At 40.4% G+C, this 22,542-nt stretch overlaps 1 protein-coding gene across 1 annotated transcript in view; it reads left to right on the top strand.

Annotated features, from left to right (window-relative positions):
* The window catches only part of LRP1B (LDL receptor related protein 1B), a 3,634,433-nt gene that overhangs the window by 413,223 nt on the left and 3,198,668 nt on the right, over positions 1 to 22,542 (top strand). Inside the window, exon 3 of the mRNA XM_085647014.1 lies at positions 3,226 to 3,363. Within this exon, the coding sequence (XP_085503140.1) occupies positions 3,226 to 3,363 (138 nt within the window). The remainder of the gene's footprint in view (positions 1 to 3,225; positions 3,364 to 22,542) is intronic.

Raw genomic sequence — 22,542 nt, 5'->3', positions numbered from 1 at the left:
ATTAGTTGTTTGAAGGAGGGCTAACCTTTTTGAACGTTAGATCTGGGGTTTCTCCAAACAGACTAGAAAGTTTTCAGGGAATTACCTCCCCATACACCTGGACTGTCATGTCTGCGGGGCGGGTTTCTCAAGGTCATTGACTTTTTAGATTTTAGGTTTATTAAAATGTTTAAACACACTGTGAGGAATGTAGATGGACAAGTATCAGTGTGCAACTTGTTCATTTGTCCTTACATTTAAACAGAGCTGTGCCTCCATCTCCGAGCAGTCAGCCGGGTGAGGTGAGGCTTTCCTCCCACAGCAAGCTGGGTGAGTTGAACTTAGTTTTCTGAAATATTACTCATTTGTAACCACGTTTTTGGTTCTTTCATAGAAAGTGCAGTGCGTAAAGGGCACTGCAGAATAGTAGTCACTGATGCTGTATTTTTATGTGAGTTGCCTTTCTGATGGTTTGATTCTCCAAACTCCCTCTAGGAAAGAAGACACAGTTCTTACATCCAAGCAAAAGGTTGCTTGTCCGGTAGGGTGGCTATTGCCATAAACTTACCTGATGATTGTATTTTCACTGTTTAAAATTTTTTTGTTTTTCACGAATTAGACACCAAACAAGTTAACCCTGCAGTAGCCTTGATTTCCATCATTTTAGGTCCTGAAGAAAGCCGGGTCAGTTGACCACACCGGCTGAAACATGTCGACCTTGCTAGACTAAATCAGGAAATAGTCAATCTTTCTAAGACTATTTGTTCTTTTAAATATGACACCTGGACAATCCTCAATAAACATATTTTTTGCCCATGTAGTCATTTTTAATGCACATTTACACTTGAGCACTGCACATCATTAGAGTCTTCATAAGTTTGAATACACACCGTGGCAGGAGTTTCTCTATCTTGGGATCATTAGGTCGGGCACCCGGCAGGGTCTGCTGGCTCGACATTGTGGGCCCAGACCGTGACCCCGTAGAGTCTCAGATGACGAAGCTCCGCCAATAAGGGTGGGCTGATGGACTCTTAACTCCTCCTAGGTGATGTACTAACTATCTGAAGAGGTTTTCACTTTTTCTTACAGCATTCAGTGGCTTTCTGTTCTCCAAGAACGGACTTAACACCTTATGTTACTTTTTTCCAGTGTCTTTTGGGGATAGGAGGTGTGATAGTTCTTAAACTAACCCCCCTGGGACCCTTATATACATTGTGTGTTTGATTCACACAAGTCACCCCACCCTGAATTACCTTGGGTCTCTAGGTTTCAGAAATGCCCTGGGCAAGTGAGAGGAATTTGGGATTTTGCTGTGTGTAGTTTTGACAAGTACTGCAAAAAGGGGGAATTCTCATTCTGCCTTCAGCTCGGGGTAGAAATAGAGTCTGCTTTCCTGAGATAGGTACCCCACGCCATACTCCTTTCTTTCCTTCGAAAAATCTTTTACGGACATCTAGTCTGCTTTTTGTTCCCTCCCAGGAATTGCATAATGGGGATAAATTCCCTAACCTACCTCAGGATAGAGAGACTGTATGCCTGATAAGGGTGTGATTGTGGCCTGGAACCAGGAAGGCCTAGCCTCTACCTCATTTTTTCATAATGAAAACATCCTTTGGATCTAGTGATGTTTGACTCCCCTGAAGTGGACTGATAGGGGGTTAATTCCCACTCTACCCCAGTGGGGGCGGTAAGACTGCATGTACCCTTTTTGAGTGGGGAGCAATTGTCCATGCCTGGGTGCCTCTCCCCTCAAGTTACGTACTCCTTGGTGTCTAATGGGTGAATCCCTGCTCAGGGATTCCCCTCCTGCAACGATCCCTTCACATGGTTAAACTGGGGTAACGTATCATTAGTAAGGAAAGTAGAGTACTTCCCCTTTCTATATTACCGCTGCCATTGTAATCATGCTCATAGGGCTGATCTGAAACCCCTGCAGACTAAACTCAGTGAATATAAAAGGAGCCTCCTTTTATTTCAGTTTCTGCACTGGTGACATAAGCTCACCAGCAGTACAGCTTGCCATTCAGAAAAAAGTCTCAGGCTGCTTAGAAAGTTAAGCCATAGAGAGGAAATCCATCTTGTGGGAGCACCAAATAGATGTTCTACATTTTACTTGGAAGATGAGATGTTCCTGTCTTCCACACTTTGAAGGTAGATGGGAGGACTTGAACAGTGGAGGCTGCTCGAGGGAGTGCTGCGGGGCAGTGGGGCGGAGTGGGGGAGGGGTAGGGTGAGGGGTAGTAAACTCCGGAATGCGGCTGAACGGAGTTGTGTATATAAATAAATAAATAAAACAAATTAAATTGCGAGCGCTGCAACACCATTCTTTTTTAAATTTATTTATATACACAATTCTGTTTGGCTGCATTCCGGAGTTTACTACCCCTCCTGCCCCTCACCCGCCCCGCCGCACCGCCCAGCAGCACTTCCTCGAGGAGCCACCACTGGGCATGAACATATAGACAAAGCTAAAAAAGTTCTACGTTGTTGTATAATCTATCTATCTATCTATCTATCTATCTATCTATCTATCTATCTATCTATCTATCTATCTATCTATCTATCTATCTATCTATCTATCTATCTATCTATCTATCTATCTATCTATCTATCTATCTATCTATCTATCTATCTATCTATCTATCTTTCTCTCTAACTATCTATCTTTCTCTCTATCTATCTTTCTCTCTATCAAACTATCAGTCTCTTTTAAGTAGCTGGCTATCATCTTCTATATCATGTGGCCCTGCTACAACTGTTGAGCTGTTTAAACATTTCCAGTGCATCTTTCTTGCAACAGATGATGAGACGTTTGGTCCATGCTGTTTGAAGGTTGTAGCATACAGGCATCTTTAGCATGTTGGTGCAGCACATGTTTCTTGCTCGCATTGTGTCCAAGCAATATAACGCATGTCAAATGTAGCATTGAAAAAATCCAATTCTTTGTACGAATATCACAGTCAGAAATATAATCTGATGTAAATATTGTGTTTCTCAATATGGCTTACCAAAAGATTGTCACATCGGTTGCAAGTTTTCCATTATTAACTCCGATGGGTTCATATTTTTGCGAATCACATTTGTGATACTAACAAAATGTCCGACTATATATAAACTGATTATGATATTCTAGTGCAACATCAAAATAATTTTGGAATATGATCAGAAAATAAAATATTCCTATAGCTTGGCTATCAATATAAAGATAATGTGCATAGATCTGACGGTCCCTTCTGTCATTTGCAGGTCCTGAGGAGGCAGAATTCAAGTGCCCGACGAATCACCTGTCGTGCATCGGTACAAACACATGTATTCATTTTTCCGCATTATGCAATGGTGTCTATGACTGCTCAGATGGGTACGACGAAGGAGCTCATTGCCGCGGTAAGTCAAACTTATGATTGCTTTTTTTATTGTCGGAGATTCATAAAAATATAGGTGAAGGCAAAGGTATTATTTTATTTTTAATAACAAATGCTGAGCGATGCGTGTGTGCGTGTTTGGGGGTATAAATGTATGTTTGGGGCGTCTGTGTGTGTGGAACGATAAGAGGAAAGTGAGCTAAATAAGTATATAGGTGCCACTCATAAACAATGTTTGAGCCATATTTGGTAGCCTGGATTTTGGCTTGCGTGGGGAAAAAACAGTAGACGCGAAAGCTGTTGAACGAAAACATGTACCCATGGACATGAATACAATATTATGTCTGGAAACGCATATTTGGCTTAAAACCTTTTACACTTAGGGTCAAATGTTCTAAGCGCATAATGGCCCTTTTGTTTTGGGTATTTTGTTTTAAATTACTCTCCCTCGGCATCGACCCTCACATACTGCTTCGGCCTATAATGAGGGTAGATGGCCGTTAACAACCATTTTAGCCCTTAGTATAACCCTCCGCATTGGGCTACAATGCCACATTATTCAATGTATGAACATAATGGTTGCATGTTGATATTTTTCGTGTTTGCATTACGTGCTTTAGCATGATGAACGAACACATTTCAGTCTGTACATTATTAAAAAAAGGTATATTTTATTGTGATTGAACTTGGAAGTTGATTTAGCAAACTGAGTGATATGTTTTTGAAGCCAATTTCCATAGGATAACTATTAAGTGAAAAAATCAAAGAAGTAAAAAAAAAACATGTATTGTTACATGTAAAGAAAAGGTGAATAGAAGTGAGAAAAAGAAAAGAAGGAAAGACAAACATTAAATTAAACAATAAATAGAAGATTGCAAATCAAAATGTGATTGACAGCAGGAGGAGAATGACATTCGAAAAAGGGCCAACTAACCTCCTGACCTAAGTCATGCACAGTCTTTTTGAGACCAAAGTAGCATTTTGCCGATTGACCAGTGCACTAATAGCTCGGTTCTCAAAATAAGGAATTGTGGCTTCGAAAACGTGATATTTTGTGAATTGAGACCACCACTGCAACACAGGTCCTGCAAATGCGGAGCTAGTGATTGCCACTGGCAGGCCTTAGGCGAATAAACATTCTATTGAACATTGTCGGTTTCCACTGAACAAATGAACTTAAGTGACCAATGATTCTTTTGTATCCCATAGAAAAAGAGATAAATCAGCCCAACTGGCTCTGTCACAGCTTCAACCCCGCTGGTCCTGCAAGCAATCGTGGTTAAAAATCCCGGCCTCAACCAGACATTTTAAAAACCACACGTCAATACCCGAGCGCCTCCTCATATTTCACTTCAAACACTGAATGTTCTAGACTTATAGATCACTTGAATGCTGACATTTTTTTTAATCAAAGATCCTTTGATGTATTTTTAGAAAGGCTAACAATGGCGATTTATTGCCATGCCCCGGCTTTCTTTTTTGTTGAAATATCTTTTGAGGGAGAATAATTTTGAAAATACAGTTTCATGAGAAACTCTGCCTTTTTGGCTTGGTTTTGAGTAGCACTAATATTTAAACGATGTTATTATTTTTGTAATGTGACTGAGCTTACACCGTTGTTTCCTAAATGAACTGTCTAAAGAGAAACATAAGGATGTATGCTTCTATGTTCGTTTTTTCATCTGGACACAGTTGTTGATAAGTCTTCTAGCACAGAGGTTTGTGCCTAAAAGTACCTAGCAAAATTGATGGGCAACCTGATTTGACATACATTTTCTGTCCATATGCACACACACATTTTTTATTTTTCTGTGGTGAAAAAAACATGTATTGTGTAGCCTGCCAGTCATTTAAAGTATTGTTGAGAGCAATATCCTAAGTGGTATTCCAGACATTGGCTTGTGGTTGGTTACTTCTTAATTTATGGATTGGTATTCCTTCTGTGCATTTCTGTTGGTGTTGTTTTCATGATGGCTGCAGCATGTGGAAGCTGCATTGACTCCGGGGCCCTTTTTCATTGCCTGGGCTAATCATGTAGTTTGAATGAATGTCTTATTTGCAGTAAGAACCGTATATTGGTTTGAATATGTATCTAATATTATTGATTCATCGAAAATTGTGGGCAAATTAGTTGAAACACTAATCCCTGATATAGTTGTAAGTGCTGCATAATTAGAAACATATTTTAACATGTTTTTTTGTGCCAAAAAGTTATGTAAAGTAAATGTGTTAAAATTACTGTAACTGTTTTACATGTAATGAAGTCTCAGTTAAAGACAGTTTTGAGTTCATCAAGAAGAATAATGTCATATCTTACCAACATTTCAGCATGTGGCTTCAAACGGTGAAAGGGCTAATGTGAAAATGTTCTTACCTTGCATTATGTTTAATGATGCTGAGATCTTTGTACCAAGGCAATGGTTATGCAGTTCCACCCTAAATTAAGGGTCTACGCCTTGGAACAGTCCTTTTGAGGTGCTGATTGTTGAATGTTTCATTTGTTTTGGGTGTAGCCTTTTGTATGGTCTATTCAGTAGAATCCTGCCAAATACTGCCTCTCATTAATGGTAAAAATATAATGCTGTTGTGACTTATAAGGCGACCTAAGTTTATTTATCAGTTTATCTCAGAAAATCACATTCCATAAAACACAAAAAATGCATATTTTCAATTAACATCTACAGTTTTATTATTTAAAACATCAAAGTATATCAAAATATGAATATGACTTACAAATAATCAATTTCTCACAATCAACCCATTTTAACTTTTTTAGGCTGTGATCCTGTTCTTATGTAAATTGCAAGCAACATATCAATACTTAGAAATTGCAAAAACATCAACTTGGGTGACAGCTGTTTTACATAACTTTATAACAACATCATATCTCTTGGCCCTCCCATAACGTAAGGTATTAAAAATCTGTTTCTATAATTCTTTTCTTGGGGCATAGGATAAAAAAGTGACCTTCTGTTAGACCTGGCACCCTTGGCGTGGTTTTTGCTGGCCTTAGGACTGTGCAAACTTTACCACTGCTAGCCAATGCAAGAGTGCTGGTGCTCTATCCTTAACACATGGTAGAATTGGCTTATACCTGACTGACATATTTAATGTACGTGTATGTTCCTAGTAATGTGGCACTATCTGTGCTCACAGCCTGTCAATTAAACACTAGTAGTGGGTCTAAAGCACGGAACCACGTAAGTATTTAAGTAGCGCTTTAAACATGTCTCAGGCCTGCTATTGTTCCTTACTGACATCCAATTGAGTAGAGGCTTTATGAGTTATCTAATATCAATGGCAAATATGCCAACTTCAAAATGAATAGGAATAAACGGTGTACTGTACCAGAAGCAAAATATTGCTTTCAAAAAATAATTTTCAGTTTTGGCTAGCAATTGAGTCTTGTAGTGTCCTCTTATTGTCCTGTCTTTGCAAGCAGCCAAAATTGCCTTTGCCCTGTAACCCTCAATTGCAAGGATATTTATTTGCCACCCAGGTCTGTTGATGAACCTGAGTACAGCATCCAACAGTAGAATTGCATTTACTAATTTGACTATCCCACTTCTTATTAGCAAAACTTACTATCAGAGTATTATAGTCATAAAAAGCATGGAGTTTTTCTGGTACACAATATATGGTGTATCATTTATACAACCACTCCACAACACTATTGATGAAGAAGGAAAAAAGAGTTTTAAAATGTGACTATTTATAAACTTGCTTGCATACCTAAAACAGGCATTCCACCTATAGTACATGTAAAGAAATACATATGCTCCTTTTAAAGAACAATGTAATATCTCCATGTTGACTCATTAGGAAAAGTATAGAACTTACTAGTATCACTTTCTAATTCAAATGTAATGTAAACATTGTGTCATATTGGGTGTTAACTAAAGGAGGCATGGGTGCGTGACCTATAATACTGGTGGCTAAGACACAATGGAGAAAGCTGAGTGTTTTGAAAAAGGCACTGAGCAATTGTTTTTGACATTTTAATGAACTTGCCTTGGCTTACACTGTATTGAATAGGAGTGGCTTGGCAATAATTTAATATTTAAATGCAATTCTGCCTACATTATTATAATTTCACATATTAGAGACATGGTTGTTCTGAAATGCTTTCTTTCTCATTAATATGACTCAACACATTGGCATCCATGTCTTTGACCTCAGAGACATAAAAAGAGTAATATTTCAAACCTATTACACACTCTCCATACAGTTGAACAATTAACCCTCTAAATTGTAGTAGTCAAACTTTTAATTGTCAGGATACTGCACGACTCAATTGAACATCTTAGGTCAAAATTTTGTTTGTGAATAAAGTGTTTGCTAAAGCAAATTGAGGGAACCAGAGAAAAGATTAAACATATTTTTGTCACTTAAGTAGTGTCAGCATTGGTGTTTGGCTTCATGAAACAGTACACGTTTTCGCTAGTGATATAAGACTAATACTAATATACCCCAAATAATTTCTTGATACAACATTTAGAAATATTAAAAAATGGTATAATTGTAAAAGGGCCAATGTGAAAGAAATACTTGAATCACTATCCTATGGTTGACAGGGCACATAATGTACAGTACATTGATAATCTTTCTTTATTGTCTCATAAATATTTTGATCTCTGTATCCTTGTCATGAGAAAATAAGGCAGTACAAGCTGTGATTGCATGCAGCATTATATTTTCCATTGCGAAACATTACCTTACATACAATCTTGGAACACATTTCTCAGGGGATCCATTTCCATTGATTATTGCACTCTCATATTCGCTTAAAGTACAGTCTATCTTTTTCTCAGTTGAAATTGTTAAGTGTTAATTATGTAAAAGTTCAAAGTACCAATTAAGATTCACTTTCCTTACTAAACTCCATGGTGCCTCAAAAGAATAGTCTAAAGGGACATTTAATTAAAAAACATACACATTGTTCGCTTTCAAGGTGAATTGAAATTGTATCTTGATTTGTAGAAAATCTCTTAGGTGTTCATGTTATGTGAAGAAGGATATCCTTGCTTTTTAGTAGGTCAAATACATTTTCTTAAATATGTAATTGTAGAAACAATTCTGAAGTTAGTGCTTTTCTAACAGAGTCACAGGCCTATTTTAGAACAATGTTACTGTGCAGCAATAAGAGATAAGGGTTTGTTTGCTGTCTAATATCTGCATGCGGGCATGCCTTTATCATTATGGATTTATTAATTTTCGGATTAATATATGTATGAATTTACATCAATTTCTATTTAGATTTTGTAAGTTAAAATACCTTCCGTAGAAGTTTGACCTTGTTTTGTTGTAGTTTTCTTAAGCAGCAGCCAGGCAGTTTCAGTTATATTGAAACCCTATAACCTGTTTAAACATATACCTTTAATTACCTTATTCAACAGTCTTTATACATCTGAAAAATAATAGGCAGAGGGATAAGCAAGTAGCACTTCATGGTGAAATGATATGATTATGCAACATTTGAAGATTAATAGTTAGTTAAAGAGGTTTGTCTGATTTTTTTTACAGTCATAAAACTCCAATATGGACTTTTTGCTGGGGTTGTTGGGATGGGAACCAACCTCTTAAAGGGTCATTTTTTTTAAAGTGTGGGTTGACCAAAAAGAGCATCCATTACTCCGATCAACTATCCTGTGAATAGATCTTCACAATCCTCTCTGGCCATATTTTTAAGTCTGAAACAGAGACAGGTTTATAAGTAGTGTCATCAGTGTGAGAAGTTGGCCTGCTATATAACCATATATTAAGAAAGTGGTATAAGAACCACGACTTGACTAGACACAGTGCCTAGAGCATGTAGAATCGCTGGGACACCAAGGAACCACCCAAGGTAGTGACACAGGGGACCCACGTGCAGTGTGAGAACACAGCCATGAGCTCCAAACAATCCGATGGGAAAGTCGTGGTTGGAATTTTAAGGATTAAGGACACTTAGGAGAGGACTTTGAGCAAACCGTTTTAAACTTAGAAGGTTCTAAGGCCAGCACCCATGTGAGCACCGGAGTACTCGTGTTCCCTAACCCAGGGAAGCCGTGTGCAAAGGTGTCAAATGGTGTCGGGAATCTTCGTTGTTTTCAATGGCAAGATAATGGAAAGTGCTGCTGCGGGGAAGAAGAAAAGTGTCCGGGGTGATCCAAGCCTGGTTTGGAGATGAGAAAAACCTGAAAACAGAGGGGACAGAGTCTGGGTCACTTGCCAGTGACCAGGGGCACTATAGACGAATGCCCACCAATGTCGGGTGTTTCAGGTGCGATGATGTGAAGCTTGACTCTGCAGCCACGGGGACCAGGAGACGTCAACGATGACCAGAGTCTGCAGGCGAGCTGTCCTACAAAGGATGTCGAGTGCTAGGGTTCAGTGTCCAGATTGGGGACCAACAAGTCTTGGCAACTGCAACCCACGCGGTCAGAGAAAAGATGCTTCAGTGTGGACCAGAAAGGTCCTGGGGACCCCCCAAACGATGGAGAGTCAGGGCACGTCTGGAGCAACCAGGTAAGCCCACTTAAAGTTACAGTTTCCTCCTCATGGACCCACAGGTCGACAGACCAGGGATCGCAAAGGGACCTCGAGAGGAATCAGTAAATACCAGCCACGGAACACTCGTGGAGTGTAGGCTAGTAATCTTCGGTGGACTCACTGCTCGGGGTCTGGAATACAAGTAGCCCAAAGCCCAAAGTACAGCCTCAGGGATCGCCAAACAGCATATGCTGCTGCAAATGTGCTCGGTGTCCAGGGGTTCTGGTTGCACGGTCCCCATGAGGGCTGCAGATCTCAGGTTTGCTGAGAGCACTGGTTGGCCTCAGGGAAGCTTAGGAACCCACCTCCTGTGTTGCGAAATCCGTCAGGAGCTGCATAGATGCAAACCGGTCAGATGCATTTTAGGTGCCTGCCTTGCAGGGGAGTAACTCCTTTACTCCAAGGAAGATTCTTCGGTCATCCAGCGTAGTGTAGATAGTTGAAGTACTTGGTTTCTGTAGCAGAGTTTCGTTCAGGTAAAATCTAAAGTCCTGTAGCCAGGGTTTCCTACTTTATACCCAAGGAAGGGGTTGGACAAACTCAGGGGACTCACCTATGGGAGGGTTAGGACAGAGGGGTGGCTACACCCATGTCCTTTGTCCAGTTTCACGCCAGAGCAGGGTCTGGTAGCCTCTGCAACCGGTTTGAACTGGACTATGCACATGGGCACCAAATGTGCCCCCTGTGCAGACAATACACTAAAGCCTGTCTGGGAGGTGGTCACACCTCCCTGTGATAGGAAACCTATTGTCCAGCCGACCCCTGCTGGAGATTCAGCCAGCAGCAGGAGGGCAGACTCATGTCTGTGGCTGGCAGCATCCATTTTGTGATGCCAGGGCTTGCAAAGCTGGTACCGGGTGTACCGGTGCTGTTACATTTCTCCCTCTAGTAGGGTGGAATCATACCTCCACACCCGTTACTGGTGTGGAGGTATGATTCCAAGGTGTTTAACACCAAACACGAAATGTTTCCATGCAGCCGTTTTAAAGTTAGCATTTACCGCGAGGTTATAATGCACTTAAGTATATAAGGTATGGCTGCATCACAAACAACCCCGGAAAAGAGGTTCCAAAGGTTGCAGACAACCTCTGCTCATGCATGGGCACCCTCTCACATAAAACCTAGCACCCTGCCTTCAGGATTGATAAGGCCTGCCATAGGAGTGACTGATAGGTTTATATGTGCAGTGATATGGATAGATATAGTGAACCTATATCTAAGTAAGGGGTGCATGCACCGCCTTACACAGGCTGCTGTAGAGGACCTGTTGTATCATTTTGAATGGTCTCCCAGGGGTGGCATAATACATGCTGCAACCCCTGAGAGGCCTCTGGGGTACCTATGCCCTGGGTATATATTATACCATATATTAGGGACTTATAAGGGTACCCCAGAATCTAATCTGGAGTGTACCTAAAGTACATGAACAACCAATTTAGGGAGAAAGCAGATAGACTGGGGTCCTGATTAGCAGGATCTTAGTCAAACTAAGTCAAAAACCAGCACAAAACCAGGCAAAAAGTGGGGGTAACCAAGCAGTCAGATTCCATCTTCCTACACAACCCCCCAAACGAAAGAAGATAAGGCTAACCTTGGCCAGTTGAGCCTTTATTTACTAAGTGGCCATATAAGGAATAGCCTGCATTAGCATGTATACCCCCTGTCTTATGGTCCACTAGGCAGTCCCTACCCCTAAGGGTATGGGATGGTCTCCAAAAGTTGGGATTTATACCTGTAGTGTGTTTTGGCAAAGTAAAAGGCTGGTGGGGTGTCTGAGTAGAGAAGTGCGGCCCTAATAAAGTTGGTCTCAGCTTCCTCATATCACTGGTCACCATGGAGTCCTTTCTCTCCATGACTGAGTTGTATCTGGCCCTAAGGGTCAAACTTTGGCTGCCTACGACTGGGAGTTGAGTCCCTTTGGTTGGAACACTGGAAGGACATGGTAGGTTTGGAACCACTTGGTCCCAGGTTTGCCCTTGCCCAACAGAGTCCATCTGGGGGTGGTCCCTATTCAATGTCAAGAGGGATCCCTCAGTGTGTTGAGGAATGATCACCTGGCTGCGGCTACTAAACTGGGTGCCCCTAACCTGTTGATGGGGGGGTTACTCTGGGCAGTCGGCCTTTGGGGGCCCACTGACCTCCCTAATCTCTGCAGCCCTAGGCTGATTAAGGTAGGGTAGAGAGGGGCAGGTTACCTGCTCCAGACTGGGTACCACCTTGGAAGGGTCCCCTGCCATCAGAGGTGTTGCCAGGACAGGCCTGACCACCTCTGGGGCAGTTCCTTCACGAGGAGTAAGATCAGTTCCCTGAGGAAGCTGACCCTTACCTATAGTCTGGGGGAAGAAGCCTTTTCTTCAACCCTTGTGCTCTCTTGTGGAGTAGAGTGGGCCATTCTTTCATGCTCCATCATTCCAAAATTTCCCTGGGGTTGGGCTGTGGCCCTCGGAGCCCCACCAACTCTCTCAGGGAGGCCTAACATTCTTAAATGGAACTGGTATTCAAATTCAGCCCAAGCTGAAATTTCAAGATCATTGCCCAACAGGCAATCTACAGACAAGTTTGGGGACACTGCCACTCTCTTTGGGCCAGTGACCCCTCCCCAGCTGAGATTGACTATGGCCATGGGATGATCTGTCCTGATACCATCAATGTTGGTCACCTGGTACTGAAACTCAGGTAAAAGCTGTTGAGGAAGGAATAGCTTCCCTGTCACCTTGGTGACACTAGCCCCTGTGTCCCTGAATGCCAATGCCTTCTGACCATTGATCAGAGGCTCCTGTCTGTACTTGCCCAAGGAATTGGGGCTGACAGTAAAATTGGCAAATCCCATGCCACCATCACAGACTGAGGGGGCCTGTGAGGGGGACCTTTTTTAAATTATGGTCCACTTCAGTTCCCCATGAGAACCCACCTAACGTTTTGGGTGCACTACTACCACCTGGGGGATTACTACTTGTAGTACCAGGAGGAGTGATAGTATTGCCAGGAGGAACATTTTCCTTATTGCTGACCTTAGGGCAAATGGGGTCATTTTTTCAGTGGTCAGGTTTCTTTCAAACATGGCAATAAGGTTTCTTTTCAGGGGAGGAAGGAGTTTGGAACCCACCCCCAGAAGAGGACTTTTGGGGCCCTGTAGTGGATTTATCTTTTGATTTATCCCCACCTTCCTCTTGGGTCTTTGAAAAATCTTTTTTCTGGTCACCACCCTGATTTTTTGGCTTTACTCTGGTTCTGACCCTTTTGTTTGCCTTCTTTCCCAATTCTTGGGGAGTGGTCAGATCAAAGTGCACCAGGTACTGGTGTAAAAGCTGGTTTTGACAATTATTAAGGATTTGGTCCCTCATAATCAAATTGTGCAATCCTAAAAAGTCGTGCACCTTGCTGCCATGTATCCAACCTTCCAGAGCCTTAGTAGCACATTCTACAAAGTCAACCCAGTTTTGAGTCTGAGCCTTTTGGGTATCTCTGAACTTTATCCTGTATTGTTCAGTGCTTAAGCCAAGCCCATCAATCAGAGCACTCGTCAAGACTGTATAGTTGTCAGCATCCTCTTCTCTAACAGTGAGGATCTTGTCTCTACCTTCGTCTGCAAAGGAGAGCCAAAAGATTGCTGCCCACTGCTCCTGAGGGACCCTCTGTACTTTACAGGCCCTCTCAAGTGCAGTTATCCATTTGTAGATGTCATCCCCACTCTGGTAGGGAGGGACAGACTTGCTCAGGTTCCTATGGTCATGAGTATGTTCTCTACCTCTAGGGACACTGTTGCTGCCACCATGGGGCTCTAGCCCCAACTTTTTAGAAGCTTTCTGAAGCTCCAGGGATTCCCTATCTAAGGGCAATTGCTATCTCTTGATTCTGAGCTTAGCTCTCTCAAACCCAAGCAGTTGGCACTTCTTCTCATAAGAGGACTCACTTTTATGAGAAGAAATCCTTTGAGAAACAGAGGTCCCTACAGAAGTACCAGAATTTTCAGATTCCTGAGAAGGAGATCTTGATCTTCTTGGTGCACTGTTAACCCTTCCAGGTGGGGTAAAGAGAGGGCCACTGAGGCCGTCTCCCTTACCTTCAGGAAGAATTGGATTGTCCAGGGTAGAATCATCTTGATCCTCCTGGTCAACTTCAGAGTATAGGTCCTGGATGTTTTCACTTCCAAGCCAGTCCTCTTCTGCTGCCCCACCCAACTTGCCTGCCTCATCAGACCCTGGGGTCTTTCTGAGGTCATCTATAAGCAAAGCCCCTATAAGGCGTTGAGTTCTAGGGTTTTTCCCTGTCTTCAGTTTTCTAGATGCACACATATTTCTCAATTCCTGAAATAAGAGATGGTCATACTTAGTTAGCAAGGAGCCACTGGCTTCTGCTCTTGAAGACATACTATTGTTATGTTGTGTTGCACCTACCTAACCTAGTGGGAACTACTAAACTCTCTTGAGTTGGAGAAAGGGTGTGCTAGACCCTTGACCTACCAACTCCAAGTTCAGTAGAACTTACTTTATTCTAGTATTAATTGTATGTACCTATGTACCTATAGTGGTTTTCAGTTAGTCACTCAATGAGATTATCTGGTAAAGCAATAGCAAGCTTGAATCCCAACGCTGCAACCAATGTGAGAAGTTGACCTGGTATATGCTGTCCACTAATTAAAGTGGGCACCTTGTACCAGTCCAAACAACCCTTATTGATGATTAGGTTAAAGACAACCTTTATTGAAAGCTATCCTAGTGGTAGCTATAGAGAGCAGCCTTCAGGCTGTCATTAAAATTTTTCTTTCGCCCACCACAGCATACAGCCCACTTTGGACGATGACTCTCTCTCATGATGGATGACAGCATTTTGCCTATTCACATGTTTACATGCACCTAACAGGAAGTGCATGCCAGGGTCACGACTTGTGGACTAACACTTTCTTGGCACTATTTTTTCTCATTCTATATCATTTTTAGACATCCTTCTTAGTTTTAATGATATCTTGAGGTTACATTAAGGCAAGCTTAACAGTACCATTTTTTTGCATTAGTGTGAAATATATTTTATTGTCATGTGCATTATAACTAAAAAGGCTTTCTAAACACATTCAAGTGGCGTCTGTCTGCTAGGAGCCATCGATCCTGGTCAATTGAAAATATATCCAATGGTTATTTTAAATGATATTGCCATCATATTGCAGGCACATTTATACTGCAGTAAGATTTCTGTAATTTTCTTCTTTTTATTTGTATATTATATGCATGCTATAAAAAAATTAAACCATCGTGACGGCTAGCTATGGGCAGATGTAATAACGAATGACTGCAACCTTTCTGCAAAATTGGGAAATAATAACGCTTTTATCACATGTACTGTCTTTTTCCTGCTATGAGTATTCAACTATCACTAATAAATGAATCATTTTGTGCTGGACTGAAGTGCTTTTTAGTGAATGCTTTTTCGATTTTAGTCAAATAGTTGCTGATTCAGTACACACACAAAATAAAATGTTGAAAGCAAACAAGCCATTTGCAAAGGCGCACATCATCACCCGAAGACAATATACATTTGTTGTATTCAAATAACATGTCTTCATTTATTATGCTGCCTTTTATCAAGGTACATTGTGCTGGGTCAGTGCAAGAATTCCTGCTTCCTTCAATCACTTCAGGTACAATCTCCTACATTTGAATGACACTTTTTTTTTTAATTTCAAAAAGATTTTTATTGGTTGTTTCCAAATAAAGCAATTCAAATGAAGCAAAACACACATTACTACAATTGAAAGGACATAAGAAGTATATATATGATAATAAATAAAGTAAGTAGACAGTTAATAAAATACCTATACATTAAGGAGTCAGTTAGAGTATGGTAGCATATCGTTTTTCATTTATACGTAGCGCTTGCCTTAGATTACCTAAGGTTATCATCAATATAATTTGAATGATACTTTAAAGGTGCAATCGCCCCAACACGAATGATTCAAAGGAGGAAAATGCCAGTTTTTAAAAATAATTTCTTGCAGTCTAGTTAGAGGTAGTTCAAGCTGTATATTGCAGGCAGCATTGCATAGAACACTCCACAGAGTCAAGTCTTGCTCATGATTAGATGGCTTTTTTTTATCAATCTCAGTTCGCTGCTCTCCGTTGGTGGCTTTTCTCCCTAATTTATGTTTGTCTGTCCCCAGGATCAAAGCTCTTTTAACCTTGCTTTGATTTGCTGTGGTGTAGCCTTCCAATGCTGATGTCCTGGAACTGCAGTTTGCAGTTTTTAAGTCATTAATTGTTTAGAAATCCATCGTATACAAGCCTTAGTTTTCAGAGCAAACTCCTTCCTCTGGCTCTCCCATCTCCATCACCACACATTCCATGCAGATGCTTCTCAGCACCATGCCAGTCACTGCATGGCAACCATATTGATTCCCTGGATGTAACCTTGCACCCTCTTTCCTGATGCTCCTCATTTGCATATCAGGTACAAATGGCGGTGTTCATGATGGCCTTTGTGTTGCCATGTACCTGGCGGTAGCTGCTATTGGCTTCACCAACCCTAGAAGGTTTTAAACTCTGCCGGCAGTAAAAAAGCCAATAGCGGCTTCCAAAGATGTCAACATTATATGAAACAATTAAAAAAAATAAAAAATAAAAATGGCTGCTACATTGCATGATTCATTGGTTTGGCACATCGTTTAAAAGCACCTGACTATGGAAAGTATTTAGAGTCAAGAAATAAGGTGTCCATCTTGTAAATATAGAAAGCATTATTTTAACTGATTTGCATACTTATATTAAGGCTAGTCGGACATTGGCACAGCTGATTTCATTACAAGACCGGAGGCTACATTATGCAATAACTTTTATTGCTGCAATAACTTTTATTGCTGCCTAAGATATGCAGCCCTTCAAAGTGTAACCATTACATCATGAATAAAACATTCCAAACAGCATAACAATGCGCCATAGCAACCAAGTGTCTTCCTCTTAGAGCTGCGAAACGTTAAGACAACTTCATCCACGTTGAACGATGATCTGGATTTAGAAGGAAGTTGAATCTAGTACCCATTCCCTAGAGATAGGGTTTGCAGTCATTCAAGTGGCCCATCCTATTGGTCAGCATAGTGAAATAATATCTGCTAACATGGGTGTGAGTAATAATATTAGCAGGTTAAGGTAAGTGCATGGTTAGATACTTATGTAAGCAATTTAGATCGTTAGATACTTCTGTAAGCAATTTAGATAGGATCCCACCCAAATCATGCCTTTGAAACCTAAACAGTCTCAACAAATTATCTTTCTTTGCCCGTTAGAAGCCCGTTAGAAGCACAGGTCAAACTAAAGGCTTATATCTGTGTAGATGTTGAAGACTGTATGGTCCAACGAAGCAATAATTATAAAAGAAAATTCTGTAAACAGTTTATGAAAGAATATATTACATTAATAAAAATGCACATAGATCTGCAGTCAAATTACTGTGATTTACAGCAAATTAAATATGAATAAGTCAAAGGTGATAAGGCATGGAAGAAAGTTCACAAATATGTTTCTGTGAAGCTTTGCATGTTACACACCACATTGTAGACTGACCTATGAGTGGAAGTGTCAGAATATATACAGAGGGTGTGGCAGTGGAGATGTTTGTCAGTGGCAGCATCAGGTGACCTCCAAATACAATTTAGTTAAACTTCATATTTGTGTCTTTTTATTCTTTCGATCCTACGAGTCAGGAAGGACTCTAAATATGACTTGTATTATGAGAAAGTTACAGCACAGTCTCTCACCATTGCTGCTCCAAGTCAGGGTCAGGTGTTGAACGGGCACAATTTTGCATTTATGATCTCCCTCTGGACTTATTCCCATTAAATGTCTTTTCTAAGAACTACCAGCCCTTCATTTTAAACAACTGGTAGAAAAGGAACCATAATGAGTGAGGACAGCTCGCTGTTGATGGAGGTAAATCAAAAAGTCATTGAGAACATGAGCTTATCAGCTGTAATAAACAGAGTGAATCCAGCAGTGTGGACACTGGAGCAAGTCAAAACAGCACTTCTGTTTCTAGGAACACTAATGTAAAGGGTACTGGGTACTGCTAAAACTGTTGTTGTCAAAATTCCCAATGTACCCAAATCAGCACAGCACATCATCTGAACTTATACTTGGCTTGTACCTAAAGGCCGATACTCACACCGGTCTGCACCCCGGCTTGTATATAAACACTTACCTAGTGACACATTTGCAGGCTGTCCAGGGGAACTGTTGCTAATCAGTGGCAGAGTTTTTACTTTCAGAGGAGGAAGACATCATAGCCATAGGTAGAAAAAACACATTCTGATGCACATTGTATCCAAAAGCAAAATGTAATTGCATTTTCTTTATGACAAGCCAAGCAGGCCGCACCTAGAACTCAATCATTTGAAGCAGCATGGAGTTGTGTATCATCCATGAACTTGTAAAGAATGTCACCCACAATACTAGACAGATAATACGTACGACTGGACCTAGTATTATTATACAAATTGCATACATGCTTGTTTTGGCTCATCTAATATATGAGTACTCCCAACATGGTGAGCCACAACTGTGATTGGGCCAGAATTAATGAAACTCTTTCAGCATGCTTTAGAGTTTGGCAGATGGGTATTTTATAACATATGTGACAGATATCGCATCCGCCTTATTAGAAGTGTCATAGCATACAATGTGCATGTAATAAGATGGAGAAGATGTCAGTCAGATTTGTACTTATGTAACACATGCCCCAAACTCCAAATCACAGCCTTTGTTCAAAAATTAGCAAGTTCCCTTCATGCATGTCCAGCTGCTTTGCTGAAGAAATCCTTATTGCTTGTTTCTTGTGTTATTTAGCCTTATTAGGGTATTTTGATTCACCTGGATGATTTCACTAATCGTTCTTTGCTACTAGGCAGCTCTGTGTTCCTTTCCTGCAAAAAAAGACTTTGGTTTCAGGAATAACCATCCTCTCGGTGATAGTCCTCATTCAGAAAGACTATGGGCCTTTCTTAGATCTCGGTGGATTGGATACTCCTTCACAAACGTGATGGATATCCTGTCCGCCGTATTACTCTCTCCATAAGATATAATGGGATTGTAATACTGCAGAAGGGATATCTATTATGGTTGTGATGGATTATTCCCCTTCACCAAGATCTAAATTAGGCCCTATGCTTTGGTAATGATGACAGTCAGTCTCCGACAATTTTGGTTCCGACTTCATGCCTGCTAGAGAGTAATCAACATAGTAGTCCCACATTTATCTAGTGAACACACACCCAGCTGATCTAATGCATTGACAATTTACTCCCTACTGATAGAGCAATTGTGTGAAGTCTGGGTAGATATTTCAGGGAAAAGCTTGTAAAGCTACATTTTCAAAAGTAGTGGTGTACATAGTTCAGTGGAAAAAGATGAATATGTGCATCTTTATATCACAATTGTAACACTTATCACTACTTTCCAAAACATAAAAAAAAATGACAGCCAAATATGTCAGATGAAGCACTGTATAAAACTTGATACACTTCCAAACTTTTTGACCATTTTTATCGTACTGTGTAGATGCTTTTGTTTGCTCGACATGTAGCATGTAGCACTGATTCATTAGTGGATTGAGCTGATGAATACTATTTTTGATGTGGTTTCGGAAATTATTATTGTTCCCTACAAAGTTGAACAAAGACAGGAAATTCAAACCCTCCTGAAGATGGTCCATTTCTGTTTCCTCTACAGCTGAATACCACGTCCATCCCAGGTTTTCCCTCTACCATCCAGACTGGCCCCTTAGTAACATGGGAATAAGCAGCAGCATCTTCCATTAATGGTACTGGAAGGCCCACCTTAAGAAGTGTGACTTTCAGGGGGGTGGAGTGTGAAATTTCTGAACAGGCAAGCAGTAGCCACTAAAACCAGACAGCTGGAGATGCAGGCTTGTGTTGGGGCGTTTTGCCAATGAGTGACAGCCGGAATATATTACAGCTCTTGCATGGTATAGTTCCCTAGGTAGAACTTGCATTATACCAATTCTGCCACCTTATAATACATCATAAAGCTTGAGGTTTACATGCATAGGTGGAACTCTTCATTTACCATGCACAAGGCAAGCCTGCACACGCTAAGAGGTAGCTGTAAATATTGCAGTTTTCACACCTCTTGCTCTGATTTGTGAGCCGGCTAAAGGATTTAAATATACTGCCTACTGGCCTACTAACAAATGAAGGCTGGATATACATGCAAAGACACTATCCATGTGGCCTGGGCTGTGTTGAGAGCAGTTGCACACTGGTACCATGTAAACACCCATAAATATTTTTAAAATTGGAGGATAGCCCTGGCATACAAATCAGACTTGTAGTTTTATCAAAATGTTTGTGTCAGTCTGACACACCTTCTCTTTCACAAATGCCGACTTCACTTGCACACAGCAGAGGCCATTTTCTTTGTGGATGGGGGTGCACTGAGCAGGCGACCAAGGGGTGCCTGGCTGTTTTTCTTTATTAGGGCCAAATTGTCTATGCTCAAAATGCTGCTAAACATTTTCTTACTTTGAGTACTGCTGCAAGTCACTGAGAGAAGGGCCTCCAAAACTTTTTATTCCAAAGCCTAGTTTTGTAACACAATATGTGTTAAAACACTTATTCAGAAGTAGCTCTAGCAATATTTATTACATTAATGCCACCGATGCCTAACTACAGCAGGTTTAGTGTGCTTAGCTCATATGTTTCTTCTGTTTTGCTGCTGTAGCATGATATGGTGAATAGCTCACACTGCAGGCTGTCAAAAACAATGTTCCCTCAATAAGAAAAGCATTGTAAGAAAGCCTAATTGTTTAAATATTCGGTTATTGCGTGGTTTCGGTGTCTGTGCAGTGCTCATCTATGGTCAACCAAATCATATAAAAATCTTCAATACCTTTTTAATTTCTTCACAGGTTTACCAGTCATGGACCAGAGAATTATTAACACTTTCAACCATGACACATATTAATAAAATGTAGCATTTCTTGAAAATGTCTTCGGGTTCTTGTCTGCTTACACAGATGATTAAATGACTCTAGGGCCCCCAGATTGTCGTACACCCAATAATAATATTTTACAAAAGCAATGGCAAAACAAAACAAGCAACGGCAAAGACAAATTACAAGCAGGCAAGACCTAAGCTATTGGCTTTGCCATTGCTTGGTTAGATTATGTCTGGCACAAACCCATGCTACTCCCAATGTATCCAAAGGCCTATGTTTGTTTTACACACATATGTTTTCATACATTGACTAAATATAGGACAAAAATAAGTCTTCCCCTAATTTTTGAAGTAATTAGAAAAGTGGATGTGGTAACCAAGCGATTGAAGATAGAGCTATTGTGAACTGTTCTGTGAGTTCAAAAATCCTCCTGGTCACTTTCAAGAGAGAATCCCATTTGTTAATGTAGCTATAATCCCTTTTCTATCATGTTTCATTAGAAAGTACCCTGTATCTAATCTGAGAAGATAGGAATATTCTACAATTTACAGCACATTGAAGGTTCAAATTTGAACCGTATTTCAAAGTTAAAATATTTCTATGTTCTTCTAAAATTTCATATGTATTTGTTCTGCCAGCTCTTTTCGCGTACATTTGTGTTCCAAATATTCTTTGGCGGTAATCAATCCGATTACTAATTCCAAATGTTTTTGTTAATAAATTAGAAAATCTTGTTATTACTCTGCTACATTGAACACAGAAAACCTATACATTTATACCACCCTTTTCCTATAGTAATATCTACACAACTATCTTCTTCAATGAGAGAAAATAGGCATTTGCTGCATAAGAAGAAGTTTGGGGACAGGGTAATTCATGCATTTACAATTCAACAGTCTCTAAAATCGAAACAATCTAAGATATATTTTTCAATTGTCACTACTGTAAGGTACAGTCTAAACAAAAAGCATTTTATACTTACTCGTTCTTATATTTGCTGTTTTAAATGTGTACCATGAAGGGAGGATGTTAATATTTACTCCGGCATAGTCCTATTTTTAGGCTAAGGTAATTGTTTTTCCAATTTTTGCGACAGATCATGGCATGCCTACGATAAACTATTAGCAAAGGCTATGTGAATGAGATCATAAACATTGGTTCCAGGCTCAGCATGAGCAGATATAGTCTCTGGCACCCTAAATATTAAGAGGCTGCAATAAGGTGAGAGGCAGAGTAAGGAGACGCCACAAGTAGTATTCAGTCTGAGAAACAGTAGTACTTTACATGTCGTATCTTGGGGTCAAGATAGGACCTGTAGTGAGTAAAGGCAAATAGCTCAAATCATTTTCTGGTACAGTCTAGAGACAAAAGTGCAATATTGTACACCAAATGCGACCTTTAGAAAAAGCATATCCTCTTGTAAAAGACCCCGCAGTAGTGCTTAGTGTTTAAAAAGGTATACAAATTCAATGGTGCACATTTCTCTTATCGTGAATATCAAGGTCCTGATTTACAAAGAAAAACAACACTTTTGTGTACATTTAAGATTATTTGATATTCACAAAGGTATTTTACTAGTAGTATCTTTACGACTGAGGAGTCTCCTCACATAAATAGTTAGAACTGTCATATGTATGTGCAGAGACCCCCCCCTGTCGTAAAGATAGTACTAGTAAAATACCTTTGTGAATTGCAAACAATCGTACATTGACACAAAAGTGTACTTTTTGGT

Source organism: Triturus cristatus, chromosome 3_2, assembly GCF_964204655.1.
Source record: "Triturus cristatus chromosome 3_2, aTriCri1.1, whole genome shotgun sequence".
Taxonomy (NCBI): Eukaryota; Metazoa; Chordata; class Amphibia; order Caudata; family Salamandridae; genus Triturus; species Triturus cristatus.
This window is presented reverse-complemented; position numbering and strand designations above follow the sequence as displayed.